Source organism: Bacillus rossius, chromosome 14 (assembly GCF_032445375.1).
Source record: "Bacillus rossius redtenbacheri isolate Brsri chromosome 14, Brsri_v3, whole genome shotgun sequence".
Lineage (NCBI taxonomy): Eukaryota > Metazoa > Arthropoda > Insecta > Phasmatodea > Bacillidae > Bacillus > Bacillus rossius.
Window position 1 is genome coordinate 45,377,789 of NC_086341.1, and position 26,392 is coordinate 45,404,180.

Below are 26,392 nucleotides of genomic sequence, written 5' to 3' on the forward strand. Positions count from 1 at the left end.
GAAACTGGCCAAATGAAGAGAGTGAGAACTCTGCCAGTCCAGCTTGTCAGCGTCGTGTTCTGCTGTGTCCAGTCGGCAGCAAGAAGCAGTCGCTGGAGTCCGTGTGCCTGGCGGAGTGCGTGGGCGACGTGAGGGCTCTGCTCCGGCAGATCCTGTCCGACCCCGTCCCCGGCTCCCAGCTCTCCCGCAAGCACGGCAAGATACGCTCCCAGAAGAGTAAGTCTGCCGCTGCTCTCTCTCCCCGCGTCTCTGTCCCGTGTCACCCTCGGCCGGGTTAGCGAGTGGAGTTGACGCTGGTGAACCTTTGTTTTTCCAGGTAGCCATCAGTATCACAAGATGACCAACAGCATCTTGGAAGAATGCCATCAGACGTTTGTTTCCTGCTTTCATGCGTTCTACCCGACCTCATACCTGAAGTGGAATTGCTTGTGTGAACTGCTAGCGGTCATGGATAAGGTACTGTTTGCTGAAGTTGTAGTGACCAACAACGTACACTGCATTTAACTTTCACAAGGTGTTAAAATGTTTAGACATGGTACATTAAATTTTTTATATGCATTTGTATGCTGGAATAGTTTATTGAACGACTATTTCTGAAGCATGTATTCCTACCACAGTAAGACCTTTTTAAGTTAGATCATTTAGTGCTGAAGTTAAACTAAAAAAAAAATCTGGACGGGCAAGAATTTGGGACAATATCAATTTAACGCTACTACCTACAGAAAATTAATTTTACTTTAAACAAACACGTTTAAACATGTGTCACCTTTTGAATCTGTACCCATGTATGTAAATTGTGTATTCAAAAGCTTTTATGCCCTGTTACTGTCTGGTATTTATGAAAGTCTTTTCCCATAGCAGGTTGCTTGGCAAGTCTCTGCCCTAGCCTCTGATGTGCGAGATTTCACCGACACTACACGGGGGGAAGGTTGAGTCACCAGAGTCATCTCGAGCTATAACCAGTCTTCACGTTCCCACGACAGCGATGTATGGCAAACCTCGGACCAGGCTCGCCGTGGGAACAAGGCTTAACGGAATCCAGTATTTGATCACCGGGCAAAAAATAACTGATTATTTCACGAGGGTGACTACAATCGCTATAATGATTGCACCAGTTCATGAATTGTTGACTGCAAGTGCCTGAAGCTAGGTCCAAAAAAAAATGTAATGCAAAAACTGTGTCGCAGGCTGAGACAAAATATGTGAAAATCCAAGGTTGTATCAAACAGAAGGCCATATCCCACGTTCTTGCGAGAGTCCTCGAAGGCCGTAATTGCTAGGCCTGTGCAAAGCTTCGATTAAGGGCATCTATCGAAGCTCTTTTTAACATTCGATTTGACTTCGCCAGGAAATTTGCTGTTCATTTTGTTTGAAGCTTCAGTTGTGATGCAAAGCTATAAAACATTGAAAGCTTCAGATTTGCTAGTGAAAATATTTAGTTTTTTTTTTGTTTTGTTTTTTATATAAAAATTAAAAGAAGGTGCTCTGTTTGCTATTATGAATGCCTAGTATTAATATTATGCATGGTTATTTTGTAGTTTTATTAAATGAAATATTTGTAGGGTGCAAATGGTTAGTCACATTATCATTCCAAACATTACAAATGTTTATAAATAATATTTTTTACTTCAATCCTGTGCTTTGCCAGGAAAAGTATCTCGCAATTAGACATGACATTGCAAATATTTTAAACATTTGATTATGATACTCGCTTTGCGTCAAAAAACTAGGATTCTAACAGGCCTGTAGTTACAAACCCATCTCACGCATGTGGAAGGGGTCATGGATTTTATCCCAATACCCCAATATTTATGAGCCAGATATTTCTGGAGGTCCCATAGCCTTAAGCCTGTGGGCATAGCCGTGCGATGTAAAACTGTATTACAAAAAGTCAATCTCAGATTTTAAAGATTTAAGCCATGGTTTTTACAGTACAAATTTCTTTTTTTATTTTTGTCAACAAACCACAACCAGGGTGTATCCAAAGGGGGGCCAGAAGGGTAGGAAGTGGCCCCCATTTCTGAAGTTAAAAAAAAAAAACGAATAAAACAAGGAGCAAGGCCCAATTTTTAAAACTTATCCTCACAACCTATTTAAAAGAATTTTTTTTTAAATTGTTTATTTAGTCTACGGCCCCATTGACCCTCCTTCCCCATGAAAAAGGTTGCATTTTGAAAAATTCTGCCCCCCTCCTTCCCCGCCAACCCTTTTTGTTTGAACTGGATATGCCCTTGTACCACAGGATTTATCATTGGTTAAGGTGGAGGCCTGGCTGGGTCGCCGAATGGCGGGCAGAGTCCAGGTGTTAAGATGCCATTTGCAAGCCGCTCAAGATGGATTAAAAGCATTCAAGAGCCTTTGCTCTTGGCTATACAAGTTTCGTTCCATGGTTTCATCTTTGAACACGTATGTTTTGGATAGTGGAAAAGGTTTAAACTGGTGTTTTTATGGACTTTTTACGCATGAAAAGTTCTTCATACAGTATTGAAAATGGTATAGGGTTACTGCTTGAAGTCCCATAAAGGTCCGTTATCGACATGAAGATTGGCACATAGTGGCGAAGAGGCATGTTTCGTGCTTTCAGATTTCGTTCACCCAGCCGGGCGGTCTCCTTAAATAATCAGTTATTTCAACTTGTCAGTTGACATTTTAATTAATTATTTAATAACGGACAGATATAGTTAAAACTCTGTGATGCCCAGTTAGAGTTACGGAAATGACAAGTGCAAAATGCTGGGTAATGGTGGTCTCGAGCGAGTGTCGGCGGGGTGGGTGAGTGCGTGTGTCTCGAGCGAGTGTTTGCGGGGTGGGTGAGTGCGTGTGTCTCGAGCGAGTGTCGGCGGGGTGGGTGAGTGCGTGTGTCTCGAGCGAGTGTCGGCGGGGTGGGTGAGTGCGTGTGTCTCGAGCGAGTGTTTGCGGGGTGGGTGAGTGTGCGTGTGTCTCGAGCAATCGTCAGCGGGGTGGGTGTGTGTGCGTGTGTATCGAGCGAGCTTCAGCAGGTTGGGTGAGTGTGCGTGTGTCTCGAGCAAGCGTCAGCGGGGTGGGTGAGTGCGTGTGTCTCTAGCGAGTGTTTGCGGGGTGGGTGAGTGCGTTTGTCTCGAGCGAACTTCAGCGGGGTGGGTGAGTGCGTATGTCTCGAGCGAGTGTTTGCGGGGTGGGTGAGTGTGCGTGTGTCTCGAGCGAGCGTCAGCGGGGTGGGTGAGTGCGTTTGTCTCGAGCGAGTGTTTGCGGGGTGGGTGAGTGCGTTTGTCTCGAGCGAGCGTCAGCGGGGTGGGTGAGTGCGTGTGTCTCGAGCGAGTGTTTGCGGGGTGGGTGAGTGCGTTTGTCTCGAGCGAGCGTCAGCGGGGTGGGTGAGTGTGCGTGTGTCTCGAGCGAGCGTCAGCGGGTTGGATGAGTGTGTGTGTGTCTCGAGCGGCGTCAGCGGGGTGGGTGAGTGCGTGTGTCTCGAGCGAGTGTTTGCGGGGTGGGTGAGTGCGTTTGTCTCGAGCGAGTGTTTGCGGGGTGGGTGAGTGCGTTTGTCTCGAGCGAGCGTCAGCGGGGTGGGTGAGTGCGTTTGTCTCGAGCGAACTTCAGCGGGGGTGGGTGAGTGCGTTTGTCTCGAGCGAGTGTTTGCGGGGTGGGTGAGTGCGTTTGTCTCGAGCGAGCGTCAGCGGGGTGGGTGAGTGTGCGTGTGTCTCGAGCGAGCGTCAGCGGGTTGGATGAGTGTGTGTGTGTCTCGAGCGGCGTCAGCGGGGTGGGTGAGTGCGTTTGTCTCGAGCGAGTGTTTGCGGGGTGGGTGAGTGCGTTTGTCTCGAGCGAACTTCAGCGGGGTGGGTGAGTGCGTTTGTCTCGAGCGAGTGTTTGCGGGGTGGGTGAGTGCGTTTGTCTCGAGCGAGCGTCAGCGGGGTGGGTGAGTGCGTTTGTCTCGAGCGAACTTCAGCGGGGTGGGTGAGTGCGTTTGTCTCGAGCGAGTGTTTGCGGGGTGGGTGAGTGCGTTTGTCTCGAGCGAGCGTCAGCGGGGTGGGTGAGTGTGCGTGTGTCTCGAGCGAGCGTCAGCGGGGTGGGTGAGTGCGTGTGTCTCGAGCGAGTGTTTGCGGGGTGGGTGAGTGCGTTTGTCTGGAGCGAACTTCAGCGGGGTGGGTGAGTGCGTTTGTCTCGAGCGAGTGTTTGCGGGGTGGGTGAGTGCGTTTGTCTCGAGCGAGCGTCAGCGGGGTGGGTGAGTGTGCGTGTGTCTCGAGCGAGTGTTTGCGGGGTGGGTGAGTGCGTGTGTCTCGAGCGAGTGTTTGCGGGGTGGGTGAGTGCGTTTGTCTCGAGCGAGCGTCAGCGGGGTGGGTGAGTGTGCGTGTGTCTCGAGCGAGTGTTTGCGGGGTGGGTGAGTGTGTGTGTGTCTCGAGCGAGTGTTTGCGGGGTGGGTGAGTGCGTGTGTCTCGAGCGAGTGTCGGCGGGGTGGGTGAGTGCGTGTGTCTCGAGCGAGTGTTTGCGGGATGGGTGAGTGCGTTTGTCTCGAGCGAGTGTTTGCGGGGTGGGTGAGTGCGTTTGTCTCGAGCGAGCGTCAGCGGGGTGGGTGAGTGTGCGTGTGTCTCGAGCGAGCGTCAGCGGGGTGGGTGAGTTCGTGTGTCTCGAGCGAGTGTTTGCGGGGTGGGTGAGTGCGTTTGTCTCGAGCGAGTGTTTGCGGGGTGGGTGAGTGCGTTTGTCTCGAGCGAGCGTCAGCGGGGTGGGTGAGTGTGCGTTTGTCTCGAGCGAGCGTCAGCGGGGTGGGTGAGTGTGCGTGTGTCTCGAGCGAGTGTTTGCGGGGTGGGTGAGTGCGTTTGTCTCGAGCGAGCATCAGCGGGGTGGGTGAGTGCGTGTGTCTCGAGCGAGTGTTTGCGGGGTGGGTGAGTGCGTTTGTCTCGAGCGAGCGTCAGCGGGGTGGGTGTGTGCGTTTGTCTCGAGCGAGCGTCAGCGGGGTGGGTGAGTGCGTGTGTCTCGAGCGAGTGTTTGCAGGGTGGGTGAGTGCGTTTGTCTCGAGCGAGCGTCAGCGGGGTGGGTGAGTGCGTGTGTCTCGAGCGAGTGTTTGCGGGGTGGGTGAGTGCGTTTGTCTCGAGCGAGCGTCAGCGGGGTGGGTGTGTGCGTTTGTCTCGAGCGAGCGTCAGCGGGGTGGGTGTGTGCGTTTGTCTCGAGCGAGCGTCAGCGGGGTGGGTGAGTGCGTGTGTCTCGAGCGAGTGTTTGCAGGGTGGGTGAGTGCGTTTGTCTCGAGCGAGCGTCAGCGGGTTGGGTGTGTGCGTGTGTCTCGAGCGGCGTCAGCGGGGTTGGTGAACGCGTGCTTGTGTGTGCCGTGTCCAGACCCACTACGACCACCTGCTGAGCGCGGTGCTGGCAGCCCTGTGCAGCCCGACCGTGCGGCTGCGCTCGACGTTCCCCGTGCCGGCCGCGGCGACGCCGGAGGCCCCCGACCGCGGCCTCCGCCAGGAGCTCAGCCCGTCCGACAACTCCGGCGTGCCCATGATGCCGAGCGCAGACGGACATCACTACCCCATCCTCGTGGAGCAGATGACCTACCGGAGCCAGGTAGCTGGGCTGGTTGGGTACCGTACACTCTCTCCAGTACTGTATTTGAAAGAATTGGGACTCCGAGGAAAAGGAGGAGGAGTTGCGTCGAAAAGTCGTCTGCCGGTTGTCTGTAATGTTCGGTGCATTGTGATTTTTTAGGATAGTGAATAACTCATGTATCCCGGTACAAATGACGATGATTCTTGTATATTGGATTGGAAGGGATCGGTTAACCAACTCAAGACAAAAACACATGCTGGAGGAATATAGTAAATTTAAAAATTCACAATTTCTAACTGAAGTTTTTTTTTAGGTCTTATCTACGTTTTTATTCCTTACCTATCATATTTCCGTCCCCCGACAATATACGTAGCTACGAAAATGAAATTGCAATTTGGTTTTGATTTAGAAAACTTAGTTTGAGAAACAAACATATAAATTGTTTAGTGTTTTAACATTATATTAGTGTTAGTTTTTTATTATTGTTGTTATTATTTCATATTTGACTCTTGAGAGGGAGACTCACATTGCTGGGGTACAGTCGAGAAACCACAGCAGAATCACCCGGCCATTAGAACCCCACTGCAGCGTTGTCCGGGGGTTATCAGGCTCGTAATTGACCGTTAAGGACTCATCTATCATACCGAAGGCACTCTGCTATGTCTACGTTATGTTTAGTGAAGGTTGAAATCACTCTAATTCAAATTATCCCAAATCAGAATTTGAAAATGTTCCTCGGATTGCCTTTCACATTATGAATTATAGAGAACCACACAAGCCTAATCTAGAACCTGGCATCAAAATTAATTTTCAGAAGTGAACTATCAAGAGGCTTTCTAAATATGCTAAAAGACAAAGTTTTATTTTGAATATCAATAACACTGAAATAAAACGTGGAAATATAAGGTTAATTCATCAAATGACACCAAAATGAAAAATAATACACCATATGATAAAGTATTTCTAAACTTATATCCAAAAAATTTTAACTTTGAATACCCTAATTTGATAACTTTTTTTATTTAATTAGTGCCAATAATTTATGTAACAAGAAAATAAAAAATTTCATGGATACATTTAATTAATAATACACATTTACATATTTCGTAAAATTTACACTTGCTTCCTTAGTAATATTAGTGTTCTGAGTAAGTATACTTCAGAAATGCATGTTAAAAATATTTTATTTGAAAATGTCACTTGTATCACAGTTAAAATAACAAGATTTTTTGGATAAACGATTTCCTGTATGTATTTTTAAATATACTAGCTAAAGTACGTGACGTTGCCTAGTCTTTAGCCATAGTGAGGAAGCTTCGTTGGGGAATGGGGGTGGTTTTATCGAAATATAATGTTGACCGGTGACCTTCCTCTTCTTTTAAAAGGCATATGTACAAAATTTCATGAGATAAGATCAAAACTGTAGATTTGTATAAAAAACATGCTCACAAAAAAAAATTGTGTTTGTGTTTGTTTGGATTTATCAAAATTTAAAACATCTGGTAGGGATTTGAGAATGTATTCTTCAAAAGAGAAATGCTAAAAGTGAGTTACACCAATCCCTCATTTAGCACGACTAATATTCGTGTTATCCGAAATCGCGTATTATGAAGCATTGGTCGCCATAAATAGCAAGGCTAATTTACTTAATTTGATCCAAAATGTGTAAGGAAATATTCTTTACATAATATAAATACATAGAATAACACTCAATATGTCACACCATTTAGCTTTATAATCCTACCATCGAATACTTTGTATGACAAATACGACACCGCGTAACGGGAGATAGTTATTAATCAGTCAGCTGGTTGACTTGTCCGCCTGGGCGTGACCGTCAACTCACGTCGCCTACCTTTCCATGAACTTTCAAACCATCCTTTACTGGCAGTGAAACCGATATTACTGTCCGGATATTTACATTTTAATTTTTCAAAAATTAAAGTGCTTATTCGTGTATCACCGCTTGTTTCTCACCAATCCTGTCAGGCCCATGATTTTTTATTCATTGCACCATTCATTTAACAACCTTTATCATGTGAAGTATCTATTCATTTCTGTTATGGTATCTAATATATTCCCGCTAGTACAACCAACAGCATCACACTTATATAAACATTTGATAGAGTCCTTATTCCGTACGATTGTGTGCACAGTCGGCTTGCTTCTGCACTCCGTAATACTTCTAGTTTTTTCTCAAATACTTGATCACGATGCATTATGCTCTCACTTGGAAGCCATGATTCCACTATGATTCTAACATCAGGTGCTTGCGCACGTACAATAACCGGCAGATAAATGGGCATACACTTTGTATTTGAGTTTGCAAATTCCCTGTCACTGGCTAGACTGAAGTTCATCACGGCCCGGTCTACGGCACGGTGGCACGCACGCAGACGTTTGGTCCTTTAAACCCAAAAGCCGGAACTGAACTTGTCATAGCTGATGTTTGTACAACAGCCGATAGCGTAGTCAGACTAACACGCGCGTCTCTTCCCTCCTCGTTAATAGCTAACTGTGTGCCGTGGTACATCTATATTGTTCACCGAGTTGATGCAGACTTTGTGTGGCGTTGTGCCCGACTTTTTTTTTTTCCTGTGGCAATTTTGTGCCAACTGAAATTTACAGACGTGCTATTCAAGACCGGGGCAGTTAAGTCGATGAATTCGCGCAGTCTGAAGACGTGCTATTCAAGACTGGGGCAGTAAAGTCAATGAATGCATGCAGTCTGAAGACGTGCTATTCAAGATCGGGGCAGTAAAGTCGATGAATTCACGCAGTCTGAAGACGTGCTATTCAAGACCGGGGCAGTAAAGTCAATGAATTCACGCAGTCTGAAGACGTGCTATTCAAGACCGGGGCAGTAAAGTCGATGAATTCGCGCAGTCTGAAGACGTGCTATTCAAGACTGGGGCAGTAAATTCGATGAATGCATGCAGTCTGAAGACGTGCTATTCAAGACCGGGGCAGTAAAGACGATGAATTCGCGCAGTCTGAAGACATGCTATTCAAGACCGGGGCAGTAAAGTCGATGAATTCGCGCAGTCTGAAGACATGCTATTCAAGACCGGGGCAGTAGAGTCGATGAATTCACGCCGTCTTGAAGACGTGCTAGGCGAGGGATTGGTAAACCGGGGGTGCTGAAGCGAGGGACTGGTGGAACCGGGGGTGTTGACGCAGTGCGCGCAGGCGGAGGAGCGGAGCGCGGCGGGCCACTGGCAGTTCCGCGACGTGCTGGAGCGCCTGCTGGACCTGGTGGCTGTCCCCGTGCGCCAGGCGCTGTGCCGGGAGAAGGCTTCCCGCTCGCCGGCCCTCGTCAGGCACTGCTGCCACCTGCTGTCGCGCGTCGTCGCCGAGCTGGCGTCCCAGTCCAGCGGCACCGCGGTGAGCCCTCCCTTCCCAGGACTTGACTGCTGGAAGGATTATTGTAATCCTTATAGCGGGCTACATTCAACGCATTTCCTCCCACATCCAGCCCAACCTGCCTCGTACACAGAAGCGGCAGGAATTGTGTTCGCAAGAAGCCTGCGTTACCGTTAGCATGTCTCTCATACGAACTTGACATGTGTGTTTCATGTAATAACGTACATTAATATGGACGGTCTCCGGGTAAAAGGTAACAAGTCACATTTTGGTGATTTTTAGTCAACAAGTCGCTTAAACTCTTAAGTATACTTAGAATATGTAATGCATTTTTAATCATTGGCAACTATGTTGGTAAATAAAAGAATAATGCAAGAAAAATTTAAGTATTTAAATTCAATTTTTATCTAAGAGTTTTGTGTTTCTCCTGCAAAAAGTGAATTCTTGATTTGTTACTTTTTACCCGGAGACCGTCCATATATATGTGTATTTATGACTTTTTTTAACGAAAGCATCAAACAATTTGACTGAAGGAAAAAAGTATGAAAAACAATTAAAAATAAAAAACCCAAACATAAATGTTCTATTTACTTTTCTCGAGCAAAATCATTTGTAAAATTACTGTGTGTAAATATTTTAATTTTAAAAGTCTTCCGTTCCTTGAGATTTTAGAGTGATAATTTTCTTTCAGAACTCAATTAAAAAAGAAAACATACCCATGAATAAATGATATAATGGTTATACTGGACCTCCTCCTCTGCAACTGGTTGGTTACGGCACTGGTGGCAATGTGTTGTTTGCCATCACTGACGGAGGCTCTCTTTTAATTAACGGTGATAACAAGTAAAAGAAATAACCAAATGCATGAGCGACCGAGCTTAAAAATAAATTTTGCTCTAGGACCTGATTTTGTATACATTTTCTCATTTTAATTTTCTCTCAATTAAATGTGCACATTATTAAACCTTGATGCATGAATAACACCCAGCTCATAAATACTAACAGAAACTGTTTTGGAGTTACAGACACTGCATAGCATTTTCTGTCCAACTTGACTGATGTTCAAAAAAAATAATAGTTTCCAGGAGCAGCATACAGAATCGAAATTTGTGCAAATGATGCGCATCAAAGCAGGGATTTGCCCCTTACCGTCTTGAATTTTTCTATTGTTCTGCTATTACTTCAATTTTTTAGTTACTTAACGGATAGTAACCACCAGATTGAATAACTTGTTGTGTGATGCTGGTGACGAACTGTCACAATAATCACCTCAGTCTACAAAGGTTGACTTTAATTGAGTCCATGTTGAGCTGAAAAGATGTAATACGAAGTACTGCAAGGTTGTGGCGCAGTGGCGTAGCCAGGATTTGTGTATGGGGGGTGTTAAGAAGCATGCCTCCCCCCCCCCCTCCCCGTATTAAAGCGGGTGGTCCGGGGCTCCCCCCCGAGAAAATTTGGATTTTCAGGTGTAAAATAGTGCTATTTTAGCAGTTTTCGGTACTTAAATTTAAATATTGTAATGGTAAAAATTTTATTAATTTTAATATGAAATTTTTTTGAGTGATGAATAAGAAATTAATTAAAGATTTGCTGCTAAGGGGGGGGGGGGGGGGGGGGGTTGAACCCCTAAACTCCCCCCCCCTCCCTGGCTTCGCCCCTGTTGTGGCGAAACATTGGAACTGTCGGGTAGTTCCGCAGTTCTGACGGACGTGGTTTGTTCGCTGCGGGCAGGAGGACGTGCAGGCGGCGTGCGGCCGCATCCTGCACAGCACGCCGTCTCGCTTCACGCGCACCAACCAGAGCCGCACCTGGAACACGGGCAACGGCTCGCCCGACGCCATCTGCTTCTCCGTGGACCGGCCGGGCGTCGTGGTGGCGGGCGTGTGCGTGTACGGGGGGCTCGGCAACTACGAGTACGAGCTGGAGCTCCTGGATGACGTGAGTTGCTCGGTCGGCCTCCCCGCTCGGGTCCGTCGCGTCGGGCCTCGGCTTCACCCGCCGTGCTAGGTGGTTTTTTTTTTAAATTGTGTATATACACACACACACACACGCCACACCACACCACACCACACCACACCACACCACACCACACCCCCGAGGCACTTTTAAATAGGCAATGGAAATTCAACAGGATAAAGTCCTTGCATTCGCTTTTCGTCCAGTTGTGTCCAAACTAACGATGTGTCCGTCCCGGTTCTGGGTCCCGCTGTTCTTCGGCAACATAACCAACACCGAGGCCGTGAATTCGATCCCGTTAAACACAGAAATATTTCTCAGACAAACCTTTTTTCCGGTTAAAATACAACAGACGACCGTATACTTCTGGTAAAATTTTATTTAAGGGTGACACGCGCACATGGACACGTTTCGCTAACTTCACCAATGAATAGATGTTGCCACTCTAAAGGGTTTCAGTAGAGACCTGCTCTAGACATCTAATGAAACTAAAAGCACCTGTGCCACCTAGGTGCTAGGTGGCTTTATTTCGGTCAGATTTAAGTAAAATAAAGGAATTGATAACGATGTAATGATAAGTCATGTTGAAAAAAAAATGCCGTATATCAGGACATAACTGTATCTTCGGTGTGATGGTAAATTGTGTGAAGATTAACTGAGAAATGAGAACTGGATACAAGGAAACATGTAGAACTGACGCATCACTTGTTCAAGTGCAAGATACACAATGTAGCAAGTTAGTTAACGTTCAAAAAATTGAAAAAATTTTTTTTGCAACTATTTAAAAAACATATGCTTATGTCTGTATATTTTTAATATTGAACTACCTGCTGCAACCACTAGATCATATTTCTTTTTAAATGCTGAAATTAGCAAACACAGTTTCTGCAACTTGTGTTTCTACAGGGTTAGTAATTTATCAGCCCAGAATATTATGTTAAAATATATATAAAGTCTCTGTGATATTTACAATTTTTAGGTTCGCTTTAATAAGACGAAGACTGTGCTATCTCTCCCTTATGTTGTTATATGTGCGTTATTTAATCATGCTAAATAAGTATAACTTACAGTGCACATATGTCCGTCTGTATCAAACAAGTAATGGCAGCAGGGACTCAGTTTACTGAGCATGGTCACGTTTCACATGTACATATATTAATTTATTATTCATCACGAGTTGAATGTCGCAAGAGGTGAATCAGATACCTTAAACTTAATGTTCGTTCACTGGTCAGTGCAAAACTACGAGGTAGTTGGAAACTAGCGGAAAGAGACCAAACAGAAGACGGAAGGACTTCTTGAGGGATCATGTGGAGGCAAAGGAGAAAATTGTGATATCAAGGGAATGTTGCTCAGCTGTTTGGATGGAAGAAAATTAGGGGCTATGATCTCACACATGTGTGTGTGTGTACACACACATACACACACACATATATATATACTTACATATACTCATACAGACCTTGTCTAACCACACTTAAGTTGTTACGTTCACTTGATGAGAAGGCTGGGTCTGTTTTGTTAGTGACTAACATCCAGCACGACTCGTAACTTGCACATAAAGTCATTCTGCAGACAAACTGTAGCATTTCAAATCTCCAGCCAGCTCTTCTTGGTCTGAAAGTTACATGCATAAACACTTGAAGAACGACTGCTATCCTGCTATAGTGCGTCACATCCTTAGTTGGCAGTATGCATGTAAATGGACATTTACTTTCTCTTTCCAATGCCTGACTGCTGCCGTTAGCGCTATCCTTGTTTCGGAGTGCTGTGTTGCCCGATATAAGCAAAGAGCACATAAGTTTTAGCCACAACTTCTTAATGAAATGAAAATTTATTAAAAATATGTCTGAAACATTGTATTTTATAAAGTAATATTTGGAATGAAAATTCTGTAAATAATTTGTACCCAAATTTAATTAAATAAATAAAATTAAGTAAAATTACATGAAAAAGCATCACAAAACCCATTTATAATGAAATAAGTGTACTTTAATAGAATAAAATTTCAGTGATTAAATGCTTGAATTGTAATGAAATAAATCAAAGGAAAGAACTGAAATGTGTGGTAATATTTCCTTACTGTACATTTTAATATGAAATAACCGAAACAATCTTAAACGATACAAATGGAAATGAAATAAATCCACATATACCGAAATGAGTCGGACACCTAATATAACAAATAAAATCACTTAATACAATACAAATTGAATTATTTGTACCCAAATGTAATTAAATGAATAAAATGAACTAAAATTACATGAAAAAGCATCAAAAGAACCCATCATCTAATAATATTAAATTTTGAAATATTTGAAAAATGCCATCTTGGTTTCAGCCGTTTTGGGTCACAATTTTTTTATATCATTTAATTTCAAAATTATTTTTCTCTTTCGAGCCTGGCCCATAATTTTATGGAATACCTTGTTAATAGTGACTGAATGCTGCAAATAGATTCTCCTGTGCAATAATAATAACAGAATAACTAGAACTAATAATACTTTCAAAGACACTAATGTTAGGTCTCAGAAAAATTAAAAAATACTAAAACTTATTACAGTTAGAGAAGCCATGCAATGTAAGAATTTTTTAAGTTAACAAGCATGGTAGTATCAGTTACTGTCCACGGCCATCTACAGTTGTTGTTCCCGTGCACAGCAAAGCAACGCGGGCAACGACCCGTCGCACGCGCAGCGCTGGAACAGCCTGGAGCTGGCGCGGGGCTCGTTCGGCCCAGACGACTGCGTGGCGGACACGGCGGAGGTGCGGTTCGACCGGCCCGTGCCCGTCAAGGAGGGCGCCAAGTACGCGGTGCGGCTGCGCAACCACGGCGGCCGGACCAGCAACGGCGACGGCGGCCTGGCCTCCGTCAAGGGTCCCGACGGCACGGTGTTCGCCTTCTCCACCTGCTCGCTGAGCTTCAACGGCACCACCCAGACGCGCGGCCAGATCCCACAGATACTCTACTACAGGTAGAGCATTATCAACCTGAGCCATTCACACTACAGGTAGTACATTATCCAGGTGCGGCGGACAACCTGAGCCATTCATATACAGGTAGTGCATTATCAACCTGAGCCATTCACACTACAGGTAGTGCATTATCGTGGTGTGGCAGACAACCTAAGCCATTCACACTGCAGGTAGCGCATTATCCAGGTGTGGCGGACAGCCTGAGCCATTCACACTACAGGTAGTGCATTATCAACCTGAGCCATTCACACTACAGGTAGTGCATTATCGTGGTGTGGCAGACAACCTAAGCCATTCACACTGCAGGTAGCGCATTATCCAGGTGTGGCGGACAGCCTGAGCCATTCTCACTACAGGTAGTGCATTATCAACCTGAGCCATTCACACTACAGGTAGTGCATTATCGTGGTGTGGCAGACAACCTAAGCCATTCACACTGCAGGTAGCGCATTATCCAGGTGTGGCGGACAGCCTGAGCCATTCTCACTACAGGTAGTGCATTATCAACCTGAGCCATTCACACTACAGGTAGTGCATTATCGTGGTGTGGCAGACAACCTAAGCCATTCACACTGCAGGTAGCGCATTATCCAGGTGTGGCGGACAGCCTGAGCCATTCTCACTACAGGTAGTGCATTATCAACCTGAGCCATTCACACTACAGGTAGTGCATTATCGTGGTGTGGCAGACAACCTAAGCCATTCACACTGCAGGTAGCGCATTATCCAGGTGTGGCGGACAGCCTGAGCCATTCTCACTACAGGTAGCACATTATCGAGGTGTGGCGGACAACCTGAGCCATTCTCACTACAGGTAGCGCATTATCGAGGTGTGGCAGACAACCTGAGCCATTCACACTACAGGTAGCGCATTATCGAGGTGTGGCGGACAACCTGAGCCATTCACACTACAGGTAAAACATTATCGAGGTGTGGCAGACAACCTGAGCCATTCACACTACAGGTAGCGCATTATCGAGGTGTGGCAGACAACCTGAGCCATTCACACTACAGGTAGCGCATTATCGAGGTGTGGCGGGCAACCTGACCCATTCTCACTACAGGTAGTGCATTATCGAGGTGTGGCAGACAACCTGAGCCATTCACACTACAGGTAATGATTATCAAGGTGTGGCAGACAACCTGAGCCATTCACACCACACTGTCTTGTGGCTTATTTGTACATAAATTACTACTTAAGTTAATTTTTATTTGCTTCTGTAAGCTTGAACACTTATATTATGCAAGGCAATCATACATTTATTACAACTTTTCAAGTGTTCATTTTATTAAAATTAAAAACATTGTGTTGAGTGTTATGACTAAAATACACATTTTAGAAAATTGACTAAAATAATTAAAGCTGTATGATTATCATATGAATAACATTTTTAAAAAAATTACATTTGCCTATAATTTTTGTTTTGTACCTAGGAGGTAAAAGACACTTTAACCATTTTTGTATGAAATAGATTTCGCACAGTTATAATATCAAACTATTATTTTGAAACCAGTATCAATCTAATTATAAATACTAAGAATAATTTGTTAAAGTTCCATAAAGAAATTCCAATTACTGTCAAAAAATATGACAACCAATGACAGCCGAAAACTCCTTGCAAACCAGCACAAGTTCAAAGCCTAAAAAATAATTTTTCCTAGATTTCAAAGTTAAAGTTTAATTGCAGAATAATTTTTTTAAAATCCAAAATCACATGATATGCAGTCGCTGGAGACACATTTAGGTTACATAACCATATAAAATAATGGTAAATAAAATTTCTGGCCTTTACTGAAGTGATGTGTGATTCTGTTTACTGTGTTTCCCTCTCTGGAACACCAAAGCTAGAAGGATGGTCATGACTCCAACCGCATTAGGATTATTATCAGTCCTCATAATTATTATGCGATACACCTTTATCAGAGACAAAACTTCTACTCACCCAAAATGGCGGTTCAGATTTAGATGTTACATGATATTATAAATTTTTACATCAACACCAAAAAATGTGTAAACACACTATGCGTTTGGCACGACAGAAAACGGAGTTAACTACAAGTAGGTGGTATTAAAATAAACAAGATGGCCATAGAACTATTACTGTAAGTTTTACTCTTAAACATTTGGATATAATTTATATATTGTTTTACCAATTCTGGAAAAATACAGAGCTTTAACAATATATAGATTATAATAAAATGTAGGAATAAATAAAAATGTAATACAAACTTTGTCATGAAAACGTACTTTTAAAATAAATTACAGAAAAAAATTTAATATATTAATTAATAATTAAGTTAAAATTGACGGAATTAGAAATGGCACAGCGGCTACAACCCAGAAGCAAAGAAATTCCAGAATATGATTGCAAAAACCTGCGAAATTTATTATATTTAAGGACTTTGAATAAATTTTTACTAAATGTTAAATGTCTTGAACGTACCTAGGCATCTCGCACAGTCTGGAGATATTTATGTTTCCTCGAAAATGTTTTGTGAATATGTTCAATAGTTTCCTGTTAAAACGTGTATTTTAACAGCCCACAGCATAGTAGCTAGCCAGGTGGTTGGACTTGTGATAGTCACTACACATATATGTTGTGAGTTATTTCAGTGTTGCAATGTTATCATCAGTATGAATTTAAACATAAACATGGACACTAGTGTACCATTACAAGGAAACATATTAGGTTTTACAGCCAAGCCTTCTCCTGTAAAAAAATTATTTTCGAAACACCGAGATGTGAATGAAGATAATCACAACAGTTACATCGCTTGTATTAAACTGTTTCGATGTTAGTAAACTGGCATCTGTTTTATTCATCTGAAGCTCTTCTGTGATGACATTGCAACATGAAGCCCTACTGCATCTTGCAAGTAAGTAAACCCTTATTATTTAACAAAAAATGTCAGGTCCCCTTATTCCATGTGTCTCCATATCGAGGACATTCGATGATGAAATGAGGGCCGGGTAACCATCGGAGCGCAACTCGGTCGGCTGCGAAAGGGCTTGCCTACGATGAAGCGGTGACTGTGCCTCTCCCGTAGTCGTTGACTTGGGAGTGGTGATGCTGGACAACGTGGTTTGCCCTAAAAAAAAATTTTCCCGGCAGAAAAATCAGCTTTAATTTTCATTATACTAATAACAAAAAATTGATTTGATATGCAAATTTGGAAAGTGGGGTGAAAAGTCCTTCACGTTTTGACTTTATTACCATGGAAATTATTGCGCTTACCAACTCCCTTACTTGTTATCCAAGGGCAGCCGACCGGAGTGCGGGATTTTCTGGAGAGGGTTTCTACCGTGTATCGTCGGTGGTGAATGTCGAGATGAGGACATAATCACCACCGCGTCATAACGTCAGGCTATTTTGCACTCATCATTACTAGAGTTAAGTTATTTTCCGTGGTAAGATTTGGAGACAAGCTGTGTGTATAAAAGATTGCTGTATCGTTATTTTTTCCGTTATCGGTTGAGGTTTCTTTCGAGATACGTCTCTGTTGTCATCGAGCAAAACTTATGTGTAGAGACCCGTGAATTTCGCGGATTCATTTCGTGTTATGCTAAAATTCAAATAATTATACCTTAGTGCTGCTTCTGTCATTGGTTCTCTGTTAATCTGGAGGACTGAGGGCCAATTAGAAACCCTCACTCATAGAAGTGTCGAATCACAGGCCCACCCAGTCGAGACGACTCACAAGTCAGCAGCTAACGAACAGTTGGCATTTGCCAATGAGTGTGTAGAGGATATTGGAGTCTATCCTGGAGGTCATTGAACCCACGAAATTCACGGGTCTCTACTTGTGTGGGATTTTGTGGAGAGGGTTTTACCGTGTATCGTCGGTGGTGAATGTCGAGATGAGGGGAAAGTCTGGATGTGTGTTGGATTGCCGTTGCCGCAGCAACCTGCAGGACTCGGAGAGCCAGCAGCCGGGCAGGGCGTGGGCGGAGCTCCAGGGATGCCGGAGCACGCTGTCCGTGGCGTCGGCGGTGGCCCAGCGCTGCGGCGACCTGCTGGCCCTGGCGCGCGAGCGGGCGGAGAGCGCCCTGGCCGCCGAGGTGCTGGGGTCAGCCTGCGTCGTCACCACGCTGCTGCCCTTCGTGTTCGCCCACGTCAGCCCGCTGGCCACGCTCGACCCCAGGGTGAGGGATAGCCGCCACCCTCCCCTTCCCTTTTCCCGTTCCTCGCAGGGTGGGGGAGTGGAGTACTTGACCCGACGAGTCCTCGACTCAACACGTGGTGCATCGTGTCCACGTGCTGGGGAATAGATCGGGGGAAAATCACACAAGAGTCGGGGAGTTTACTTGAACTCTGGTCAGGGGCGTAGCCAGGGAGGGGGGGTATTAGGGGTTCCAACCCCCCCCCCCCCCCCTAGCACCAAATCTTTAATTAATTTCTTATTCATCACTCAAACAAATTTCATATCAAAATTAATAAAAATTTTACCATTACAATATTTAAATTTAAGTACCGAAAACTGCTAAAATAGCACTATTTTACACCTTAAAATCCGAATTTTCCCGGGGGAGGACCCCCGGACCCCCCACTTTAATACGTGGTGGGGGGTGGGGATGGGTGCAACTTCTTAACACCCCTCATACACAAATCCTGGCTACGCCACTGACTCTGGTAAAGTAGTCATGAAATTCCGCAAAACAACTCCCTTTTTTCATTTCCCTACAGTGTGGAAAGTAAAATACTTCACCCAACGAGTTCTCGACTGCTGTGGGGAGCCTTGGTGCATTGTGTGCACATTCTGGAGAATCAAGAGTCAGGGAAAGTCAGGGAATTTACTTGAACCCTGGTGAAGTAGTCATGAAATTCCCCAGTGATATGGCAATGCTCCAGCCTGCCATCACACAGACCACGAAAGAATTTTTTTTTTTTACCAAATAGTTCTTTAGTGCATAGTCATAGACAATTTAAACTTGCATATGCATGTTTTTGGTTTGAAATAAAGATAGTGGCGAGAGAACTATTCCATCTGTAGGGAGTGTAAAGGCTAAATCATCTGTTACTTATTTTGGAAAGTTGCAAAATAGCAATTTGATTAATTAATTTTTAAAACATAGTCGTCAAAATTTGCATTTATTTACCACGGAAAGTCAGAGAAAATTCAGGGAAATATTATTACAGATCAGTCACCTCCCACCAAAGTTATCCTGGTTTGATTCCCTGTAGAGACACAACACTAATATTTTCCAAAACATAGTGGACGTTGCAGTGAGCTTTTGGGTTTTCTCTGTGTACCCACTTCCCCCATTTTTTATTCCATCAATGCTCTTTTCTGACCTTGTCACCTCTAATTGTATCTAATAACCCCGATAACCCCACTGTCTACGAGATAAGCTCTAATTCATCATCATAATCACCACCACGTCATAACATCTGGCTATTTGGCACTCATCATTACTAAAGTTAGTTTTTAACCGTGATAAGATTTGGAGACAAGCTGTGTGTATAAAAGATTGCTGTATCGTTTGTTTTCCGTCATTGGTTGCGGTTTCTTCGAGATGTGTCTCTGTTGTCGAGCCAGTCATAGCAATGCAGTGGGGAAGGAAACTAGTTCAGGATGATCTGGCCGAAGAAACAGGCAGTCACAACAGCCACCAATTACAAAGGAGTTATGCCTGTGGGGGACATGCCAGATTGCTCTACGAAAAATCACTGCCACTACTGATTACATTATGTAGAATTTGTGTTGGTACAGATTCCCTCCATTTCTCAACGTTTTATTTTAGGTACAATTGTTCACATGCCCTCTGTTATGGATGATGTGTGGTCAGATTGATGTATGTGATGCTTTGCGAACTCACATAATTCTTGAATCCTACCAGAAAGCATTAGTCTTAAAAGTCTCAGGCTATCTTGTACCAGGGATGTTTGACAGTGGTTGACCTATGTTATTTCACTCAGCACTTCTTTGCGTCAGAAACTGGCAAAACAGTATCGGCCTTGGAATTAGCAAGGCCGTGGGCCTTTTTTTTTTTTTTTTTTTTTTTTTTGCGGGGCCCTGATATTTTGGAAGAGCGATATGAAATAGCTCCCCAGAGAAACAAAAGTTTTAAGCCTATCTGGAACTTAAATTTTGACAACTTTTTTGCTAATTTATCTTTAAAAAAAATGTTGATACCGCAGTTACGTGGTAATAAAAGTGCCGGCGTGGGGTTCCACTAGGTGTGGGGTCCCAGGGCGGTTGCTCGGCTTGCCCCGCCCTGGGGCCTTCTCTTCTGGCGAGCATATTGTGCTAGTTCCAGCTGATGGCGTCCACAACTGCCTGAAAGATAATTCCACTCCTAGTCTCACACCTAGTGGAACTAACATTTCTCAATCTCGTCTTTGAATATATATATATATATATATATATATATATATATATATATATATATATATATATATATATATATATATATATATATATATATACTGTATAGAAGTCGCGAGTGGATAGGATTTACTCTACGTTTTTCAGGAGCGTATGATGAGCAGCTTGGGAACTTCACCGCTGCAGTGCGCTGCCGTAACGCCCTGTATCGTCTCAGGTTGTTATTTGCACGTTAGAGCGCAGCACTGTTGCGGGCTGTCATTCCCCCGCACCCCCCACCCAACATTCACTGCAGCTCAAGGTCGTTCAACGGGAGTTTGTGCGTCACGAAACTGTAGGAATGAGAGGTGGGGCAGAGGGTGGGTGGAGGACAACGCGTGTTTGAGGGAGGGTTGGGGAAGGGGTGTTTGAAGAGTTCGACACTCGTCCGCTAGGGACCACCACAAGTTGATGCCCTAGAGGTGGTGGCGATTGCGGCGGTGAATTAACCAACCACCTCAAACCGTATTAGAAATTTTAACCTGGGCTGGCGACTTCCATACAGTATATATGTTCAAAGATCTGGTGGACTGTTAGCACATTGAGATGAGCGGGAACGCTCTCCCTGTGTTGCCCAGAGCGGCGTCCAGGTGCTGGGACTCATCCAGGAGCTGCTGCCCCACGTGGCGGCCCTCAACTCGCTCGCCCCGCCCATGCACCGGTCCGCCGGCTCCTCGGACAGCCTGCCGGACCACCAGGCACCATGCACCACCACCACCACGTCCCACCACTACGCCTGGGTGGAGAGTGACCACCCCTACAAGCCCGCCACCGTCTCCAACTACCGGTGAGTCCCGCCCATCCGACAATCCAGCCAATCCAAAAATATTAATTTTGACGTGACAACGTCTAATAAATCGATGAACGCCGGCTGCACGCACAAAAAAGTGTCCCGTTACGCTGTGTCCCATTACGCTCATTGTAAGCTTGTGCTACATCTATCTCTCTTCCACTTGATTGGAACAACCATCGATTTGACTTTTTCGAGGCACATTAAACTTGAAACACTCTTATTCACTTTCTACTTTTCCTATCATCGTCCTATCCTTAACAGAATAACACAATTGGAAGAAGTTAAATAGCAAACATGTATAAAAGTTATACCTGGTTAAAATAATCACTTCGTTAAAGTAATAAACATATTTGAATTTATGAGTGCAAATGAAAGTAAATTTATCAATTAAATAAATTAATTTCACTCCTTCTTTGTATCCATACAAAATAGTGATAATTCAGTAAAAATTATTCAATTTTATTCATAAAAGTATGCATACATTTCATCAATGTTTTGTTATGAAGTTGTCACGTTAAACTATCGTCCGTTAACCGACTTTACAGACAACCAATTTTTTTTTTGTACAGAAGAATTATTTTTGATATCAACACGTTGAATCATTTTGTGCTTGTATAAATGTTATAGGCTGTATTACATGATGACTGAATGCTTATAGAATTAAATTTTGATACGTGCTGTTGCATTATGGAAATGATTCTGCTAATCCAAAAATTTTTGTAATCCCAATAGTTCTCGATCCCTGTTAGTTCAGATTTACTGTGTATCCCTTCATGTATCACATTCAGTCTTTTATCGAGTTAAATGGTGCAGATGGTTATTTTATGTCGCTGAAACATAAATTATGACCGCCGTTTTGGCATTCGGGAATTAACATGTTTCAGTTCTTTAACAAAAATATAATTTTTTTTAATGGAATTATAAATTTTTTAATGCATTGATTGTATTGGTTTTAATGCTTTCATGCCAATTAAATGAAATTTAAAACAAATTATTTTATTATTTTTCTAAATCTCTGTTTTTTTTCATCTTTGATTTAATAAAAAGGAATGACATTTTACTAAAATTTACGCCTTTTATATTTGGTATGATAAAAGATAGTATTATTCCAATTTTCCTCCCCGAAAACAAAAATAAAAAGGTAATTACTGCAAATGTCAAAATAATTTAACATTTTTGGTAACTAAAATGTCCAAGTATTTTAACAGTGCAGGTTTTAATTTTAATAAAATTAATAATTTTAATTGAATCTAATCTTTTAAATTTAATTGTTTGTTACCGGAGTGCAATATATTGAATTCAATTGTTTAAAATCAATTGGAATTTTATTTTTACTGTTGGTTATCATATATTTTTTTTTTTACTATTTGAACCCTTTCAATCAATTTACAATAGCAGCCATTTAAGAAAACTTACAATTAAGAACTGCTTAAAGATATTGGCTTCTATTGGAACATAATTTCTAGAGTATTGACTTTAAAATGATATAATGGTTATCAAATCCCTCTTTCAATTAATTTTCTGTTTGATACAATTCAGCTGGCGAATTACCTAACAAGTTAACCATTTTAAAGCCAATTTAATTATGTTGTAAGCAGAAAATAATAAGACATGAAATGATGTGCACAGGGAATCAATCAAGTGTTTCTCGTCTGATGAGCGTGCATGATGAAGATTGGTTGTGTTGTACGTCAGCCTGTGGTTAGCCTGTGCAGGGTGTCCACAGTTAGTATTTTCGTACTAGTTCTAGTACTTTTTTAGTAGTCAAGTACATTTACGCTCAGATATAGAACTTTTTTCTTTAATATAATAATATCACAGTAACTCCAGTATGTTTTATTATTAAGCGTAATTATTTTTTAAAAACTATGGAATGTATGTGTGTGTGTGTGTGGTGTGATATTTAAGTTCAAGCATTGAAATCAGTGGCGTAGCCAGGATTTGTGTATAGGGGGTGTTAAGAAGCATGGCACCTCGGTTTTAAAGCGGGGGGGGGGGGGGGGGTCCGGGGGGCCCCCTCCCCGGAAAATTTGGATTTTAAGGTGTAAAATAGTGATATTTTAGCAGTTTTTGGTTCTTAAATTTAAATATTGTAATGGTAAAATTTTTATTAATTTTAATATGAAATTTGTTTGAGTGATGAACAAGAAATTAATTAAAGATTTGGTGATGGGGGGGGGGGGGGGTTGAAACCCTAAACCCCCCCCCCCCCCCATCTACGCCCCTGATTGCAATGTCATAATAACTTCCTAAATTGTTAAAAACCATAACTTAGTAACTTAAGTATTTTTTTTTTAAATCTAAAACTTTTTTCTCTCCTAAGTTGGTACGAAATATTTTTTTCCTTGTGGACACTCTTGAGCCTGTGGCGTGGCGATCCCTCGCAGAGTGTCCTTCCCGGAGGGCGTCAAGTGGCTGTGTGTGGAGTTCGACCCGCGGTGCGGCACGGCCCAGGCCGAGGACACCCTGCAGCTGTACGTCCCGAGCCTGCCCGGGGCGGGCGGGCCCTCCCGCCCCGCCCCTGCCGCCCCCGCCGCACCCGCCGCCCCCGGCACGCCCGGCGACGAGGGCGACGCCGACTCCGTGCCCGTGCCCTACTGGCCCGTGCTGCGCAAGTTCAGCCGCGGCGGCGCCAACTGGCCGCAGAACGCCATCGTGCTCCCAGGTCCGTGCGTCGCCCGGCTGAGGGTGGTGGTTTTCGATCAGCGACGCGACTAGAGGCGGTAGCGGGTCCAGAAGGGGGGGCTAAGGGGCTCGAGCCCCCTCCAAAAGCATCTGGGTCCACTATTGTTTCAGTGTTTGCCTTGATAAAGCCTAGCCTCAGCTGGGTCAAGCCCCTCCCAAACCAAAATCCTGGATCCGCCACTGACTAGAGGGGAGGCAGATGGGGGGCTCGTTCATTTCGGAAAGCGGAGCTCTGAACTAGCACAGTCATTTCTAGTGTAGATATTTACTTTGAATATCGTAGTGTTGGGACACAGAACAAATATGTTGGAGGGTAGATTAATTGAAAAAATATGTTGATGTATAAGGTCAAATGTTTAAAAACTGTTTTTTTTTTTTTTTGCCGTACTGTCCAACTTGCGATGTGTTAAAAATTAAGTTTCTGCGAATGAATCTCTTTATTTACCATCTAAGTTGAATCAGAAACATTTGGGATAGTGGAATTAATATGTTAAGGTGATACGAGGTGTTGTTGGAAAAGGTTTTGGTTTGGTTTAAAAAAAAAAAAAAAAAAAAAAGAGGCAGCAAGTTGTGTTCTGGCCCAGGATGGAAACTTGCCTAGTTACGTCCCTGGGTTCAGTCCCCACTCCCTGGTTTAGTTTGAATTTATGAACACGCCAACACATGAATTGGAGTCCATATAAACTTGTAGATCCTGTCACCATGAGTCTCTGGACATTCATGTAGTCAGTCCCACGCTTAGATTGCAGTACGGAGAAAATGGACTCATACTACCTGCTTGTTACATTAAAATCCTTATTTTTTTTATACCATCAATTATTATAATAAGTTTTAATATTATGGTATATTAATTTTACTATTTGTGATTTTTCTAAGACCATAAAATAGTGTTACAGGAGAAACCATTTGTGATAGTTGGTCATTATTTATAAAAAGGCATTTAATTAATAAGGTGCTGATTATCAGACGGAGTCTAAATATTTAATATTAATTGATTTAAAAAAAAAATATTGATGGCAAAAAAGGTTGAAACCAAGATGGCGTCTCTCAGTTACGTTTCCTAAGTATGAAGTGAATATTACGAGATGATTCTCTTTATGAAATACAAAAAAAAATGTATTTCCGAAATTTTCATTAACAAATTTTTCTCTACAAAATAAAATATTTCAAGTATTTTTAAAAACAATTTCCATTTAATTATAAAGTTGTCTAGAACCTTTTGAGCTCTTTGGTTGCATATGGCAATAGAGAATATCAGAACAAGAACAGTGATGATTGTAGATATCTTACGTTGGAGAGAGAGAGAGATAGATAGAGAGATATAGAGAGAGATAGAGAGAGATAGATAGAGATAGTTGGATAGAGATAGATAGATAGAGATATATAGAGATAGATAGATAGATAGATAGATAGATAGATAGATAGATAGATAGATAGATAGATAGATAAATGCACATTAAAGTGCACACTGCAAACCAGGAATGAGACACGCTGTTTGTGATGTAAAACCCTATCAGATAAACTTTCAAAGCCATGACGGATTTCTTGAACGTTACGCTCGGTGTGCGTGTGTGGTCGCATGTTAAACCATGTGTAGTGACGGTAATCCGGACGGTGCCGCAGGGAACGAGGTGATATTCTCGCTGGAGACGGCGTCGGACTACGTGAAGGACGAGAAGGCGTGCTACTACGGGTTCCGGTGCCTGGTGGTGGGCTACGAGTGGCACACGGCGCCCGGCGACGGGCTGCGCCACCTGGAGATGGAGCTGGCCTTCCTCGGAGGCATGTGCGCCGCCTCGCTCATGAAGAAGGAGCTGCTCCTCCCGCTGACCTCAGGTGACTCGAGCTGCCCACCAACTGCCCTTACTGCTCGGCTCTATGATCAATCATCTTCTTCTATTTCATATTAGTCTGCTTCCTACTCTGTCTTCTTACTCTTCTTCTAAATCTTATTCTTAGTCTTCTTCCTATTATTCTTCATAATCTTCTTCATGGTCTTCTTTTATAATCATCTTAATCTTCTTCATGGTCTTCTTTTATTATTCATCTTAATCTTCATGGTCTTTTATTATTCATCTTAGTCTTCTTCTGATTATTCATCTTAGTCTTCTTCCTATTATTTATCTTAGTCTTCTTCCTATTATTCATCTTAATCTTCTTCATGGTCTTCTTTTATTATTCATCTTAATCTTCATGGTCTTTTATTATTCATCTTAGTCTTCTTCTTATTATTCATCTTAGTCTTCTTCCTATTATTCATCTTAGTCTTCTTCCTATTATTCTTCTTAATCTTTTTCATGATCTTTTATTATTCCTTTTAATCTTCCTTTTAGTCTTCTTTCTATTATTCTTCTTAATCTTATCTTGGTCTTCTTTTATTATTATTCTTAATCTTCGTAGTCTTCCTATAATTCTTCCTCATTGTCTTCATCTAATTCCATATCTTCATGGCCAAATAATAAAAAAATGAGAGTTTATGAGTAAAGACAAACATACCCCGCTTTAAACAGAAAATTAACCTCTATTTGTTTGTTGAAAAATTAACAATAATAAATTGCAATCAAAAAACACATTGGCATGGTTGCCATGGGTGTTCAAGGGAAACTTCACAGATGGAGGAGTAAGATTGTGTAGAGTGAGCAAGTATGTTGCAATGTGTAGTATTCTGGAGTGTTAACGAGTCTTCTGATGTCGAGCACATGGAAAAATGTCATACCAATGTGACAGACAAAGTTTAGGACTCTC

The 26,392-nt window shown here is 43.0% G+C and overlaps 1 protein-coding gene across 4 annotated transcripts in view; it reads left to right on the forward strand.

The window, feature by feature from the left end:
• LOC134538847 (E3 ubiquitin-protein ligase MYCBP2) overlaps positions 1–26,392 on the forward strand; it is a 455,666-nt gene that overhangs the window by 84,048 nt on the left and 345,226 nt on the right. For all 4 annotated transcript variants that reach the window (XM_063380393.1, XM_063380394.1, XM_063380396.1 and 1 more), the window contains exons 24-33: positions 73–216; positions 317–456; positions 5,302–5,526; positions 8,689–8,892; positions 10,603–10,809; positions 13,489–13,802; positions 17,707–17,947; positions 20,748–20,956; positions 23,350–23,627; positions 25,271–25,483. In XM_063380393.1, the coding sequence (XP_063236463.1) occupies positions 73–216; positions 317–456; positions 5,302–5,526; positions 8,689–8,892; positions 10,603–10,809; positions 13,489–13,802; positions 17,707–17,947; positions 20,748–20,956; positions 23,350–23,627; positions 25,271–25,483 (2,175 nt within the window). The remainder of the gene's footprint in view (positions 1–72; positions 217–316; positions 457–5,301; positions 5,527–8,688; positions 8,893–10,602; positions 10,810–13,488; positions 13,803–17,706; positions 17,948–20,747; positions 20,957–23,349; positions 23,628–25,270; positions 25,484–26,392) is intronic.